Source organism: Nansenia antarctica (assembly GCF_963989245.1).
Source record: "Nansenia antarctica genome assembly, chromosome: 1".
Lineage (NCBI taxonomy): Eukaryota > Metazoa > Chordata > Actinopteri > Argentiniformes > Microstomatidae > Nansenia > Nansenia antarctica.
Genome location: NC_137674.1, coordinates 57,591,734 through 57,608,677, shown reverse-complemented (window position 1 = coordinate 57,608,677; position 16,944 = coordinate 57,591,734). Strand labels below are relative to the sequence as shown.

General features: G+C 48.8%; 1 protein-coding gene across 1 annotated transcript in view; it reads right to left on the bottom strand.

The window, feature by feature from the left end:
- plcb4b (phospholipase C, beta 4b) overlaps positions 1-12,257 on the bottom strand; it is a gene marked incomplete at both ends in the record, with an annotated part of 44,207 nt that extends 31,950 nt beyond the window's left edge. Inside the window, 4 exons of the mRNA XM_080550401.1 lie at positions 4,480-4,623; positions 7,014-7,073; positions 7,432-7,512; positions 12,174-12,257. Coding sequence (XP_080406527.1) covers positions 4,480-4,623; positions 7,014-7,073; positions 7,432-7,512; positions 12,174-12,257 — 369 coding nt within the window. The remainder of the gene's footprint in view (positions 1-4,479; positions 4,624-7,013; positions 7,074-7,431; positions 7,513-12,173) is intronic.
- Positions 12,258-16,944: the final 4,687 nt, after the last annotated feature.

The following is a 16,944-nucleotide window of genomic DNA, read 5'->3' as shown; positions in this document are numbered from 1 at the left end:
TCTACGTTTAAAAAATCACTTTTGTCCCCATTGCTGCAAAGGAATTAATAAAAAAAAATAAAAAATTGTTATTTTTCTTTTAATCCTGGCAAGTCAGTGTACTATAAGCAAAAGGGTTTTCTTCTTAATGAAGGGGTCAACTAAAACTAGAGCATCTTTCATGTTACACTTTCCAAAACAGGACATTACTAAACATGTTAAATCACCACTGGGTTGAACATTAAAAAAAAGAAAAGAAAAGTGAGTTAAACAGTTAGTTTAAACAAACGCGTTAATGTTGAACTGTTTTAAGCAGGGTTAGGCTGTCCAGAGGTAGTTAGTAGAGCCGGTGCTGATAACCTCCTGCATTCAACTTCCAACTATGCACAGACAGATAGCATCACCATAGCTGGGGGTTTCACCTAACCGTAAAAAAAACTACTGTTCATACCTGAGTACTGGTATTGTGAATATGGCTACAGTTTATAATGAAGGCCATGTACTGTATATAATGATAGGGTATAGACTATAAAGTGCAATACTAGTATGGAGGTATACTAGTGACCCTTAATGGTATAACGTCATGTGTATATAACAATTTGGCACCATGCATTACAATGAGCCCTCCGTCCTACGATTTCTACCTCCACCAGCCTCCCCTGTATGTACAGTACGGACTTGATACACAAGTGGTGTCGAGCGTTGGGAGTTAGCGTGGCGGTGCGGGACTCACATCTTCTTGAAGAGTTCCTCGATGTCGGTGCGAGGGCAGATCTTCTGGGTGAGGGCGTAGAAGATGTCGAAAGGGAAAGCGGAGTGTTCTATCTCGTCGTTCTGGGGGGGGGGGGGGGAGCAGAACGCAGCATCGTCAGAAAGGAAACACACTATCCCACTTTTTTTATTGAATTATGCCTAGTGCCTTATTGTCAACAAATTGCAAGATAGATTCTAATTGTAAATACTCTTATTTGTCACTTATGTCCTGTACTGTTGTCACTTATTTTGGGATTATGCCTATTGCCTTATTGTTTTGTGACAGTTCCAGATTAGAAACTAGACTAACCGTGACAGAAACACTGGGGATTAAACCACCTGTGTCTGATAATCCACGGTCATCTTAATCTTTGTGGTGATGGTATCTGACCTTTCCGCTGGGCAGGCCCAGTTCCTTCAGGGCCTGGAAGATCCCCTTCTCTGTCTTCCCCGAGGCAAACGTCCGTGTGATGCTGCAACGCAGAGAGAGAGAGAGAGAGAGAGAGAGAGAGAGAGAGAGAGAGAGAGAGAGAGAGAGAGAGAGAGAGAGAGAGAGAGAAAGAGAGAGAGAGAGAGAGAGAGAGAGAGAAAGAGAGAAAGAGAGAAAGATAGAGAAATAGAAATGAGAGAGAGAGAGAGAGATGAGAGAGGAGGAGAGAAATGTGAGAGAGCGAGAGTGAGAGAGGGTGGGGGGGGGTGAGAGTGAGGTGAGATAAATGAGAGAGACGGTAGAGAGAGTCAGGTCCCATCACATTAGGATTTACCGGCATATTTTACAATGATTTATTTAACCAATAATGCCAGAGAAGCTGTGATTTATGGTCAACATGTTCACGTGTAGGGGCAGTTGTTAGACACGGGACACAGCTGAGTGCTGGCAGACTCCTACCAAGTGGCGATGTTGACAATACATTATGTCTCCGAGGGTATTATCACTTTTATACCACGCCGGTCACCATGCTTGGTTTGAGCAACCCGTTGTGTAAAGGATATGGAGAGGCTCGTGCTCCTAGCTTTAGACACATCCGGAATCGTCATCGAGGCGGCTACGTAACTCTAGTCTAACGATCGCGAAAGTCGGCAGTTCGCAGCGGCTGGAGTCACGGCTGGCCACGTGTCGAAGTGCCCCTGAGCAAGGCATCCCAACCCCTAATTGCTCCAGGGTCGCTGTCTATGGCCGACCCCTTTGCCTAGAGAATAAAAATACTGAATACCAACGATTGACTGATAAGTTGATTCTACGGCAATAAAACTATTATTATTATTATTATTAATTATTAATCATCGTAGCGGGTCAATAATAGGCCTACCGTTAGCAATCGCTGACAACGTCATGGTGTTTGTGAGAGACATGAAAAAGGTATCTCTTCTACTTCTGCTGACAGACAGACATAGATCTCAGGTCCTCTTACCCTCGTACTGGGATCTTTCCACTCTGATTGGTCTGAAAGCACATCCTCATCCAACTAAATGAGAGAGGAGAAAACATGCACGCACGCACACACGCGCAGACACACACACACACACACACGCGCGGCATGTAAGTCACGATGAGACACCGTTCCTGCGGTGCGACGCCTGGTGCATTGTGGTTACTCACTGTTTCTTGAGGCAAGTCATTGGACAGACGTTGTTGGCTCTGAAGTTGTGGATCACTGACCTCAGACCCTCCGTCCACTTCTGCAAGCAAATAATCACAAGGGTTCTCACACACCCGTACACACACACTGAAATAGAGTGGTTCACACACACGCACGCACGCACGCACAAACACACACGCACAAACACATGCACGCACGAGTCATGAAGAGGATGGCTGTGCAGATGTATCTATCTGGTGTTTAGCAGTAGCTGTCTATGAGATGTAAACGCTGGGAAATGGATTATTGTGAGACACATACTCACGCGCACCACACACGCGACACACACACACACACGCACACACATAAACGTAAACACAGTGAAACGGATATAGTGTGAGAAGAGAGAGTAAATAAACAGCTGGAGAAGGCCTTGTGATATTCCTGAGAGCCCACTCTACAGTATGTGTGTGAGTGAGTGAGTGAGTGAGTGAGTGAGTGAGTGTGTGTTTGCCTGTATGAGGCTTAGTTTTGCTTTATACTAAGCCTTATACAGGCAATAAGGAAAGAAACAAGAAATATCTAATCGAATTTTAGGCCATACACCCAGCCAGTGTGTGTGTTTTGTAATGGATTTTTCACATGTATATGGCATATATGCAATTATACTTACACTTATGGAATGCAGACTCCTATCGCTGTTTACACTATATGAGAGATGTGTTTTGTGTAAGTGGGCACTCAGTCTACCTTAAGTGGGCTGGGTCCAACTCGAGTTGTGAAAGACCATTTTCTTTATTAAATATTATACCTAGATTTAAAGCAAGTTCCTATCTTGAGTCTCATTATTAATCCACAACAGTGTGTGTGTGTGTGTGTGTGTGTGTGTGTGTGTGTGTGTGTGTGTGTGTGTGTGTGTGCGCGTGTGTGTGTGCGTGTGTCTGATGTTCGTTTCTGGCTGTGTTGATGTGAATAACTCTGTCAGCCCTCCAGGTCTGCTGCTTAGGGCCACATGCATGCTGTGAGAGTGTGAGACGGGTGTGTGTGTGTGTGTGTGTGTGTGTGTGTGTGTGTGTGTGTGTGTGTGTGTGTGCAAGAGCCAGAGACGAGTTAGCAAGAATCAGCGGGTGTTAGTGTGTGCGTGCGTGTGTGTGCGCGTGTGTGTGCGTGTGTGTGCGTAAGTGCGCGTGTCCTGGACCTTCAGGCTTGGCTGGTGAAGGCTACTCTGGGTAAATAATTCTCAATCCTGTAGCAAAGTATAGAGCACTGTACAGGCACTGTACAGGCACAGTGCAAACACCATTCATAACACTTAGCGTTATCTCTCTAAACATTAAGGATGAATTACAATGGCATGGGATTTCATTTGACATTAACTCACTAACTGCCAAAGAATTCTCACCACCATAAAGTCACCCGTGGCACTCTAGAATGTTGACAATTTGGTTGACTTTCTTCACCGTCAGCACTAAATGAAATGAACAGTTTTTAACATCTTACATGATTACTGTTTACTGATCAGAATTCAATCATGTGAAATCATCTGCTGTCTGCTTTGAGCTTTGAAAGTCGAACAGAAATTCAAATCCATGTCCCCTACAACCTGTGGTTTAGGATCAACAACAGAACAAAAACACATTCTGGGTGAAGGTCTACATTTCTCCAGGTGACCACCAGAGGGCGGTGCTAGTCGCAAGCGTTTCCTGAGAAGGCTCAGTTCCACTGAGAGGGATCTGTTGTCTGAGCAGGCTGAGAGAGAGAGAGAGAGAGAGAGAGAGAGAGAGAGAGAGAGAGAGAGAGAGAGAGAGAGAGAGAGAGAGAGAGAGAGAGAGAGGGAGAAGAGGGAGAGGGATGGGTTTTTCCTTAGCCTTTCGGCTCCCCAGGCGAGATGAGAGACATACTCTCACAGACACACTCAAGAGAGAGGGAGGGGAGGGGAGGAAAAGAGAGAAGCTAGAGAGTAAGAGAGAGAGAGAGAGAGAGAGAGAGAGAGAGAGAGACAGGGAGAAGTACCCCCTAGGCCTGACACACTACTCTTCAAAGCCATGGCCTTGCCTGTCATGGGGAAGAATCAGTCAGGTGGACTTGGGTCTTGGGTTGACCAGGTCTGTTTTTGGTGGTTGTGTTATGTGTCTTACGTTGGTTGAACGTTGTGTACGGTACTCACCCTAGCCGTGTCGGGGTTCTCTGCCACCATGTATACGAAGCTGAGGTTGACCAGGTCGGTGCCGCTGCAGATACAGATGATGCAGCCCTCCAGCTCCGCCTCCGTCTTCCCTATGGCCTCGAACGATGACAGGAGCTTAGGGTCCTGAAAGAGAGAGATCGATAGATAGATCGAGAGAGAGAGAGAGAAACATGTTTTAATTTGATTTGTCAGGGCATTCAAAGGCACACCGTGCGTGGACAATAAAAGCTTTTGTATGTATCTCACATGGTAACAGAACCATGGAGTCTGAGTCTATCTATAGCATCTCAACCAGGACCCTAGAGAGGAGACAACACAGCTGACACTGTCTGTATGTCTGCCTGTCTGTCTGCATGCCTGTCTGTCTGTCTGTCTCTCTGTCTGTCTGTCTGTCTGCCTGCATGTCTGTCTGCATGTCTGTCTGTCTGCATGTCTGTCTGTCTCTGTCTGTCTGTCTGCATGTCTGTCTGCATGTCTGTCTGTCTGCCTGTCTGTCTGCCTCCTACCTGTCTGTCGTCCGCCTGCCTGCATGTCTGTCTGCCTACCTGTCTGTCGTCCGCCTGCCTGCATGTCTGTCTGTCTGCCTACCTGTCTGTCTGTCTGCCTCTCTGTCTGTCTGTCTGTCCGCCTGCCTGTCTGTCTGCCTCTCTGTCTGTCTGTCTGCCTGCCTGTTTGCCTGCCTGCCTGCCTGTCTGCCTGCCTGCCTGTCTGTCTGTCTGTCTGTCTGCCTGCCTGCCTGTCTGTCTGTCTGTCTGTCTGTCTGTCTGTCTGTGAGTCCTGAATCAGCCGCAGTGCTTACAGTGAAAAACAACACACTGCCCACAATGCATTTCGGCTTCTCGCAGCAATTTGCCCAAATTGAATAAATGAGGATTCCACTGTTCTGCTTTATACCCGTATCTATCTAAGACCGCGGGATTATTAGTTTTTTGATTGAATCATGTGGATGGCAACAGGTTCTTCAATGTGTGGGCAAGTCTCTGTTTATTAAGGTAATAGAGCCAATTATCATCAATGCCATTCATCTCTCTCCGTTCATTGAGTTAGCTGAAACATCTCCTTGTGATTGTATAATCTCGTTAGGCATCCACGAGCACCCTTAGAGCTCACAGCTCCTCAATGAACAGGACATAAGCTTATACACACACACATGCGCGCGCGCAGAGGGGCATAGGGGCGGCTGTGGCTGTGGCGCAGGAGGTAGAGCCGGCGTCTAATGATCGCAAGGTCGGCGGTTTGAACCCCGGCTGGCCACATGTCGAGGTCTCCTTGGGCAAGACACTGAACCCCAAATTGCTCCCAATGAGCGGGCCGGCGCCTTGCATGGTAGCTTGCCGCCATTGGTGTGTGAATGTGTGTGTGAATGGGTGAATGAGAGGCCATTGTAAAGCACTTTGGAATAAGGTGCTATATAAGTCAGTCCATTTACCATTTACGCACGCGCATGTATACAGGTACTGTATGCGCCCACCTACGCAAGTGCACACACACACAAAGAACAACTCCTACTTTGTCAACAACAGCCACAGCCTTGTGATCCATGCGCACACACACCGGTGTATTTTCAGATGTATTTGTTCTGTTTGAGGATTTGGTTCTCAGGAGCTTATGAGAACCATGACGACAGTCTATATGGACACTCCCTCAGCTCCCCGGGTCCTTCCATAATGCAGGTCACCCAGATGATGGCAAATATTACATTACAGCAGGATAGGATGAGGGAATCGCTAAGGGAGTCAATGTTTAATGCAAGGAGACGCTGTGTGTGGGCGGGGGTTCTGTGTGTATTCAGTATGTGGGTTTACACGTATGACTATGTGTGTGTGTGGGGGTGTGCGGCCTTCGCAATCGCTAAAAGAAGGGTAACGTGGTTAACGTTTTCTGTGTTCTAAACATCCTATAGTCATGGTGTATGGGGGTGAATAGAGAGTGAGTTTTGACAGGGAACGAAGGCCTCGCGTCGGTGGGCGAATCCATCCGTTTGGACTTTGTAGTCTGCTCAACATCTATCTGGTTGTTGGAAATAATTGTACTGCAGGGAACATTGTTGGACTGTATATATTCCCAACAAATCGAGCATGTCCAAGATAAAAGGGACACGTTTTGAGATAAGCAACCACACACTTTCGAGTTAGTTATAAATATCGATGCAACGCTAAATAGTTGATGAACGCTGCGTGGAAGGGAAAACCGAAGGGCAACATCGCTGCAATACGGTAGATCCATCCGGAAACGTCACATTCAAAACTCTGTCAAAGTAAAGTCTCTCTCCAGCCATTAATACTGCATGGCTACGTCGGAACAATCTCGACAAACTAGCCTTGGGCCACTTAAAGTACGGTTGGCCACAGTCACCCCAATTATCACTGGCCCGGTGGCTGCCGTGGAAAGGTGACGAGGTCGGGGGATGGATGGAGGGAAAGAGAGAGGGGGGTGGAAAGGTGGAGGGGGCGGGTGGAGAGCGTGAAGGTTGTTGAAACAAAGTAGAGGAAATTGCCTTTCCAAGGTCTCACCTTTGGTACGGCTCCAACTCGGATGCTGTTGATGAGGGAACATTCTAGAACCTGGCCCTCCTAGAGAGAGAGAGAGAGAGAGAAAGAGAGAAAGAGAGAGATAGAGAGGATCGTGTCATGGCATCATTTTGTTCCAAAACAAATGCCCTGACACGATTCTCTCTCCTCTCTCTATCGCTCTCTCTTGTCTTTGCCTTTCTTAATCATAAACACACATACAAAGACTTGAATGAGAAGAGAGGAAGAACAAAACACTTCTAAACACACAAGGCATCAGACTCTTCTGAAGAAGTTTACTGTGACCCAAAACAGCTGTGTTTGGAACAAGGTTCTAGATTTTTACATCACTTCATCCACTTTTCTGTCTTCCAAAACGACAAAGGAGAGAATGTCCATGGGGAGGAGGAGGCGCTGGTACCTTTCCTTCGCTTTTCCACATGATGAAGAAGCCAAACTCGTCCACTTTCACCAGGCAGTTGGGCTCAAAGACAAATGTGTCCTGGAAAACAAAAGAATTTTAATGAGAGAAATGCCTCGTCAATCAAAGCCTTTATGTGACACGCTAGGACATTAAACACCCGCTCCATTACACACACACACACACACACACACACACACACACACACACACACATACACACACACACACACACACACACACACACACACCGTGTCCTTACGCAACAAGACAAACAGCAGCATCTATAATTCATTTTCAAAGATGTACACAACACACACACACACACACACGCACAGACGCACGCACGCACGCACGCACAAAAACACACAAGGCATCAGACTCTTCTGAAGAAGTTTACTGTGACCCAAAACAGCTCTGTTTGGAACAAGGTTCCAAACGCACACACGCACACACACACACACACACACACACACACACACACACACACTCACTCACTCTTGTACATACACTCTTGCACACACACGCACACACACACACACACACACACACACATGCCCCCCTGTGCGTGCAGTACAGGAGATCCTAGTGCCAGCGCAAACACACACACACACAGATAAATGTGAATGTCACGAACTGTTGAACGCAAACATCGCCTTGGTACCACAAACAGTTGCCTTGGTGACAGAGGACACGCTGTTTTGTGTCTGTGTGCAGGGCGGGCGACACTCCCCGGCCTCCTGGCTATAGCTATTCTCTGCTTGTAAAGAACCTGCAGGCTATTATGTGGTTACCGTGGGACAGGAACAATGGGCCAGGGACAGAAGAACAAACCGGGCACTTCAAAAGAATGGTCTTTTCTAGCTGTTCGGTAGACAATTTTTAAAATGTTGTATTATCCTAACCAAAACATGTCGACGTCACAGCCAAAGAGGGGGGCTTTGTTCGAAGTATCTTAAAATCTATAAATAAAAAAAACAACATGGTCTGGTTAGAGCCTGTCTGTAAGATGAGGTGATACCACTCCCCCTTTTAAATCCTTGAGGCATTCTTTTGGCGGAACAGCTAGGCTTCCACCAGGCATTCTTTTGGCGGAGCAGCTAGGCTTCCACCAGGCAGCAGACTGTCGGAGAACCTGCCGGCGAGGCTCAGAGGGCGGGGAGGGAGACTAAGAAACACCCAGGCTCCGTCTGGAGGCCTACATATGGAAAAGGGCCGAAAATACCTTCATCACTCTGCCCAAATTTAGACTGAAACACCTGCTCACAAGACACAGTTCTCTCTGTGTGTGTGTGTGTGTGTGTGTGTGTGTGTGTGTGTGTGTGTGTGTGTGTGTGTGTGTGTGTGTGTGTGTCTGTGTGTGTGTGTGTGTGTGTGTGTCTGTGTGTGTGTGTGTGTGTGTGTGTGTGTGTGTGTGTGAGAGAAGGTATGTAATGAGAGAGACAGAGAGCGAGAGCGAGAGAGAGAGAGAAGTAAGGGGGGTTGCGATAGACTAATGGCAAATTAATAATAGCATTTTGATTACATTCCCCTGATCTATCAATTTGTCTGAGGAGGCATTCTAAAGTGTGTGTGTTTGACAGAGAGAGATGAGAGAGTAGGACAGAGAGACCTAGAGTGGGGGGGGGTGTCCTTCTGTTGCCGTGTGTCATACCAACTAGAACAGAAGCGGTAACAGAAGCAGTGACCCAGCCAGCACCAGTATTTTAGGACCAGGATGTATCGCTCCAGTCAGATTATGCTACATGTGCTCGTGGGGGGGTGGCGGGATGGGGTTGTGGGGGGGGGGGGTAGGTGTAAAAATAGGCCTGGCTCGGATCTCTCTTCTGATCAAATATGGCTATCCTGTCGCGATGCTGTCACGTTCACTCTGTTATCTAATAGAACCGATGGTCCTGACATTTAGGGGAAAGAAATATATATATATAAAAAATATATATATATGAAGAAGAATGCACTTAAAAAATCCGACCCTCCCTCCCTCCCTCTCTGCTCTCTTCATGTGTGCAGCTTTGGGATATATAAACAGACCAGGAGTGGCGGCTTCATTTACGTCCACCCTGTAAATATGTCTCTGGAAAGCGAGGCTGGGAATGTTTACGGCTAAGAGCTCGCTGACCGGGATCGTCGGATCTCCCCTTGTAAAGTGCTGATTTTTTACTAGGGGCACTATGTCCCTCCCTACGCAGACACACACTCCGGGGTGGAGTGGGATGAGAGACAGACAGACAGACTGAGAGACAGAGAGAGAGAGAGAGAGAGAGGGGGGATGGGGGACGACGACGACCCCTGGCATTGTTCCTCATTGGTCCACTCTGACGTTTACATTCTTTCCCGGGTGCGGAGTGTGTGTTTGATTTGAAATCTCCGTTCTAAGCACTCGGCTCTTAACGACAGAGCAAGCAGGAAAACCACACACGCACACAAACACACACACACACACACACACACACACACACAACAGACACAGACACACCGCAGACGGAGATCATATTCACACGGTACATCGTCTCTAAATATGACAGGAGGAAAAGTTGTTTTTAATCAAATGTATAGATGCAGGTAGAGTACTAGATACAATAACACCAGGTAGAAGTGTAGAATAAAGCAGAGAAGAGGAGAGGAGAGTAGAGGAGAGGAGAGGAGAGGAGGAGAGGCTTCCCTCTCTACGTATTCATGCCCTCAGGGACTGCTTGATCCCCATGGAAACGGGTTGACTGATTACCGGGATCGAACACAAATGAAGGGAAGCCCCTTAGGGCGGTCACACTAATTCATGCACGCACACACACACACACACACTTGCACGCACGCGCACATACACACACGCACGCACGCATACACACACAAACACGCACACACACACACACACGCACACACACACACGCACACACACTCGCACGCACACACTCGCACGCACACACACACACGCACACACACACACACACACACCGACCCTTAGGAGCGGAAGGACGCCTCAACGATTACGAGGAGACCTTAACCTTTGACCCCGAGCCGTGAGCGTCACCGACAAAGCCGACCCTCTCCTCCTCCTCCTCCTCCCTCTGATACGGTGGTGTCGAACGCTCTGCCTTCGGGCGTGCGCACACACACAGACACACACAGACATCACCTCGTCTCCCTACACGCCGTTCGGACCATATGTCGCTTGCGACGCCCCGTGCGGATCGCCGGTGCGAGAGGTAGAAGTCGTATTTAAACGAGGCTCTGTACCGGAGGAGGAGGAGGGAAGAAAACCCATGGGGGTGGGTGGGGGGGGGGCACATCAAAGGACAGCCTCCCTGCTCACCTTCTGTCTGTCATATGGTTGTGTTGGGAGGAAACAAAGGCAGACGGCACTTGAAGAAACACGGAGAAGAGCTGAGAGGAGCCGACTAGTAATGAGCGAGCACGCACACGCACACCACACGCGCGCGCACACACACACACACGCGCTCACACACACACTGACTTCCCGTCTCCACCGTCTGTTGCTCTGTGGGGCTTTGGTGAGTGGAGTTCTCCGGAAAAAATGGTCCTGATTAGTATATTTGTGTGTGTTTGTGTGGGCGAGGGGTCGGCCATGTTAATCAACACAGACGTCCCCTGCAGGGCCTCCTACTAGGCAGCCTGTGAAACAGCTATTATCCCCCCCACGCACACACACACGCACACGCAGACACAGACAGACACGCACACACACACACACGCACACACACACGCACACACGCACACACACACACACACACACACAGCCTGCTTTCAGCTAACTCCAAGGGAGTTTTCACCTCATCTTGTCTATAATTATGCTTTTCTCACATCATAAAACACAAAATAAGGGGAGACATCTGTAGGCCTCTGCACCGATTGGTGACATAAACCGCCAATCAATGATAGATCTTACCGATAGGGCGTCATGGAGAACGAGGAGATTCCGTCGCCAGGTAATTAAACCCCCCCCCCCCTCTCTGCCCACCGACACAGACACACACACACTAGGCTATCTATCGTCAAATCGTCGTCAGAGACCGCTCGTCCGTAATCGGGTTTTAGCTGAGGTGCTGGAGGAGCCGAGGTGTATCAAATGGGACAAAAGAAGCAGCGTCCGCACGCTCCAAACTGTGAAGAAAGTCTACGAAAGACCGAAAGGTCGCGCGATAAAAACATCGATTTCTTTCGCGCGGTGTGGAGTGTGAAGACGCTGCTTCTTTTCGTCCCGGTCGCGGCCCTGATTGAGTTAGAGAGGGGAAACATGCACGCGCACACGCACACACACACACACACACACACACACAAACCCACGCAGAGCCATTTCCGGGGAGGGGACCGTGTGTGGTCGGCTGGTGCCTCTCAGCAGACCAGCCAGACAGACGGTCGCCCGACCAAAGTCGGTTAATGTGGCTGATCAATGGCAGAGGCTGACTAACACAATGACTTCTAATACCATAAAGGAGATGGCTCTAATCGAGTGTGAGTGTGTGTACGTGTGTATGCCCCGCATGTGTGTGTGTGTGTGCGCGAGTGTGCGTGCCTGCGTGCACGCGAGTGCGCCTTAATGGCGGACCATTAGACGGTCATCAGGTGGCGGTGGTGTGGTGGTGTGTCACTGTTTGCGCACAGACACACAGAGCATGACGTCGCTTTGAGATGGAGAATTCGACAGTTATTGGCCACCGTAGTTGGCGTCGAGCCGACGTGTGGTGACGTAGAACATACAAGCAGGAAGTGGTCGGGTTCTCTTACCTCGTCGAACCGGTCGAAGGAGGCTCCTTCCTGCATGAAGTCAGGCAGGTGCTTCTGCCAGTTGAACTCATAGGACTTGGTCATGGCTGCTCACAAACCTGAGAGAGAGAGAGAGAGAGAGAGAGAGGGAGAGAGAGAGGAGGGGAGAGAGAGAGAGAGAGGGAGAGAGAGAGAGAGAGAGGGAGAGAGAGAGGGAGAGAGAGAGGGAGTGGGAGAGAGAGCGAGAGAGAGAGAGAGGGAGAGAGGAAGAGGAAGGGTGAGAGATAATAGATAAGTTCTACAGTACAGGAAGTGCGGTACACGGTACACACAGTACGCCCCCGTCGCCTGCCTCTCGTCAGTGTAGCGGAGGATAGACGCGACTTAGCCGTCAGTGCTGAAAAAACAACGCGTTCCCACGACTTCACCTCTCTGCACGTGCGTTATCTCGGCGATAGCGTCGCTTGTCGGGAGACGATGCGGCATGTGTTGCCGTGATCGTCACCCTGCCACCACACTTCACAGATATAGCCCTTATGACGTCAGCTCAGGGAGTGTGTGTGTGTGTGTGTATAGATCTGGGACTGGGAGGGAGCGCCTGTAACAACCAGTCATGTGGAATCGTGGAGTTGTCCCACAGGGCGAGTCGATCTGAGAAGTGTGTGTGTTTGTGTGTGTGTGTGTGTGGGTGTGGGTGTGTGTGTGGGTGGGTGGGTGGATGTGCTGTGTATCTTTACACCATCTACTGTCCGTGTGTGTTATTTATACGTACTGTTCAAACACGGCGAACGCTTCCCTGTCTGCCTTATGGAAGAACATTGTGTCATGCGTTGTTAGTGAGGACACGTGTGTGTGTGTGTGTGTGTGTGTGTGTCTGTGTGTGTCTGTGTGTGTCAGCTCTGTTTATCCTCACAGGGAGGGAAAGCGGATGTTGATGAGTGAGGGGGAGAGAGACGAAGAGATGAGAGAGGGAGAGAGAGACGAAAGAGGGAGAGAGCGAGAGAGACTGAATGATAAGAAAGGAAGGGAGAAAGCTACGGAAAGATGAGAGAGGGTGCTGAGAGAAGGAGAGGTAAGAGAGTGAGGGGAGGGGGGGGGAAGAGAGGAGCAGCTGTGTGTGACAGTGTGTGGAGAGTGTGGGAGGGAGGTGGAGGAGAGGAGAGGAGAGAGGGATTCTGCTTTTGATGTTGAGCACAGAGATCACAGACCATATCACTGCACATCAAAACACCCACTACTTCTACTGCAGGCTTAATGAATGCTACTGCAAACCTGGCAAGAGCATGTTAAATACACAAAACTCTTCTAATGGCAGTGGATAGATAGGACACCCAAATCATAGATGAATTACTGAGGTGTCATTGGTGCCTGCCTGGTCTGAGAGAAGAGCAAGAGAGGATCACATTGAATTATTGTTTACTAACCATAAAGCAGACTGGCAAATAAGACGAATCCTTGTTATGAGTGAAGCTAGCCGCTACACGCTTCTAGATGGCTAGCTCCTAGTGACACGCACCAGGCTTCAAAAACGGTTTCTGTCAGAACTCACACTACACTCTCACCCACTACAGCATTATACATGAATCGCATCTCGTATTCAGTCAACCCTGTTTTAGCGCATTTTTGTTTTGACACAAAGTCCTGTATTAACCGGTGTCGGATTCAGAAGAAACAGATCTTTCTACGTTCTGAGGACGTAGATGCTTGATATTTTGACAGTGCCCAAAACATTCACCTTCACTCTTACCTTTTTAGCATTTAGCAGACGCCTTTATCCAAAGTGACTTAAAACAAATGCATTTGTCTAAGTAAGTGACTCATCTATCATCATCAGTCATCTTAAGAAAAAGTAATCTACAGTATGCTATGACCAGGGGCCTTTGGCAGTTACCATGCTAAAAGAAGCATTTTTATAGTAGAGAAACTGTACAGGGGGGTAGAGGGGAGGAGGATGTCTTTAAGAGGGACAGTTAAGATGTAGCCTGAAGAAATGAATCTTCAATCTACGGCGGAAGATAGGTAGCGATCATAGCATCGTAGCATCATGGCCTTCACTGAGTCTTCACTGTTAATCATTGTGATGATTAAGACAGTAAGTCCCCGTTCTATCTCCTCTTGAAGCATCAGTTATAGGGTGGCCAGTGGCCGTCTGGGTCAGGTGTGACGTAGCAGTGACGTAGGTGGGTGGTGTGTGTCTCACAGCGTACTCAGAGCTCTGCGGGAGGCTTAGCTGGCTCTGTCTCTGGGTCGATACTCTCACTGGTAACACCGCCAGGACAGAGTAACAGTCATGTCTACTAACAGCAAGAGGCAGAGGGGGAGGGAAAGACAGAGAGAGAGAGAGAGAGAGGCTCTTCAATTGCAGCCCGCGACCATCTGTAGAGTCCTGCCAGGGGACCATAAGACAGACGCACACGTCCTGTCAGGGGACCGTAACACAGACGCACATTTCCTGCGGAGACCAGGCGCTGAGCCCAGGCAAACAGCCAACGCCACAACGCTAACAGGAAAAACAGGGTGAATACTCCAAGAAAACATCCAGAATATTCGAAAGAAAAAACCATGAACATATTCCAAATAATGAATAAGAACATGTAAGAAAAGCTGTGCACTTCTTAACACTCTGTGCACAGAGAGAAACAGCCTAGATACTTTCATCCTCCATCCATTAGCGGGTGCGCTGTCGTGAGCGATTGGCCCGTCGTTTGTGCGCATCACGCCGCTCCTTGCTCCTGACAGCGTGCACGTGAGGAGCCGGGGGGAGGTGAGTGAGCTCCGAGCACCCTGACAACCCCGGACAATGAGATAATTACGTTAGATAAAAGCCCCGCGAGGCACGGCGCTCCCCCGCTGCCCGTCATCTAAAATGGCAGCTAGGGTAACACCCAGCGGTCTCTCTCCTCATAATCTAAAATTAACCAACCAGCCCGCCCAGGACCACAGCAGTGGAGGGGAGGGGAGGGGAGGGGTGGGGTGGTCCGGGGACATCACAGCAGCTCGGGGGTTGACCTGACAATAACCTACTGTACCGTACGCGTTGCCTCTGTTCGGGCGGCACTTAAGGCGGCACTGGAATCAGATGAAGGGCTTCGGTTCATGTCAAATAAACACAAAACAACAGTCAGCATTTCATTCGAGTCGACCGAACGAATCGAGGTTATGCCTTGAAATGAAAGACAAGACCGGAGAACAGAAGGAACAGGAAATAACGTTTCATGGAAGAGAGAGAACTGAGACAAGTCAACTGTGAACACGATGTTTGTCAAGATGAAAATGCTTTCGTTTGTGCTCAAGCTACAGACAGCTCGATCACTAACCGTGTTTTGGGCTTCTCTCCTTCTGACCCCTGACCCCAAACAACTTTAGATTCAGGATGAACAACAAAAGATATCACTGGTTTAAAGGCAGAATACAGAGACTAATATGTTGACAGTTACCAACAGTTATCAAGAATAAAGACAACTCACCAGTTGCCACCATGTACATAGAGGTCTGCCAGCCCGACGGGGCCTGACGCCGCGAACAGATTAGGGACGGGCTCAGGACGATTTTATTTGGCATAGATAGGGTTCGGGCTGGACCGGGCTCTTTTTTTTTTTCCCCCCCAGATTTTATCCCTTTTTTCACCCAATTTGGTAGCCAATTGAACCCAACCTAGCATCCAATTATCCCCTGCCTATTGCGAAGGATCCGCCGCACGACCCCGTGGCCGGCAGTCCCAGAAGAGGCCGCCAGGCAGACTAGCTGACTGGCTCCTCGAGCCCGACACCGTTATTCCGGCACCCCGGGGGCGCTGTTGCGCGACGGATCCTTGTCCGGAACTACTCCTATACCGCCCTCGGGAGCGGCCGCCCAATATGCCGCTCCCCGTGTGTGCCCCAGCCATATCCGGATCTGGCGAGCTGGGATTCGAACCCAGTCCCCGGTGGGCAGCTTGCACTAGTGGCCAGTGCTTAGACCGCTACACCACCGCGGGGCTTTGGACCGGGCTCTTTGACGCAGACACACGTACCATTCATGCCGTAAAAATCAATCTAAAAAACCCAAAAACAATAGACTCGGGCCGGGGTAAATGCTTAGCTCGTCGGGTAGGGTATGGCCGGGCCTGAATGCCACGGGCTTGGGCCAAGATTTCAGGGCCACGCAGACCTCTACTTGGACATGCATATCCAATATTCATTTGTTTTCTCAGTTGGCCTTGTAAAACGCCATTTGGTATTGCTTCTCCGCGCATTAACAAACAGCGGCCGTTGAGTGGAGAACCGACGATAGCCTAGCTTATTCTGTTCCAAACCAAGTGGATGGACTGCCTTCAGTCTGAAACATTAATTCTAGATTGTGACTTTAAAAAGGTCAACACTGTTGGATCGAGGCCTTTCTGTATCTACTCTGTTTTACATGTTATAGCTTTGCATTGATGTCTTATCTATTTCCCATTACCCTACTGAAAGGCTATGAAACCACAACTGACAGGCACTTAGGCTACTGTGTGTTGTGGGACTTCAACCAACCCATGGGCTACCCCATATACACTCACTGAGCACTTTACTAGGAATAGACCAGCGTCTTTGAGTCATTGAAAAGAGCTTTATAAATATAATGAATTATTACTATAATAATACTGGGTAGGGCCTCCCTTTGCTCTCAAAACAGCCTCAATTCTTCGTGGTATTGACTCTGGATTGGATACTGGAAACATTCCTTTGAGATTCAGGTCCATGATGACATGATTGCAATTCCTGCTGATATTTCACTGCACTTTCAAGCTGTGAATCTCCTGTTCAACCACATC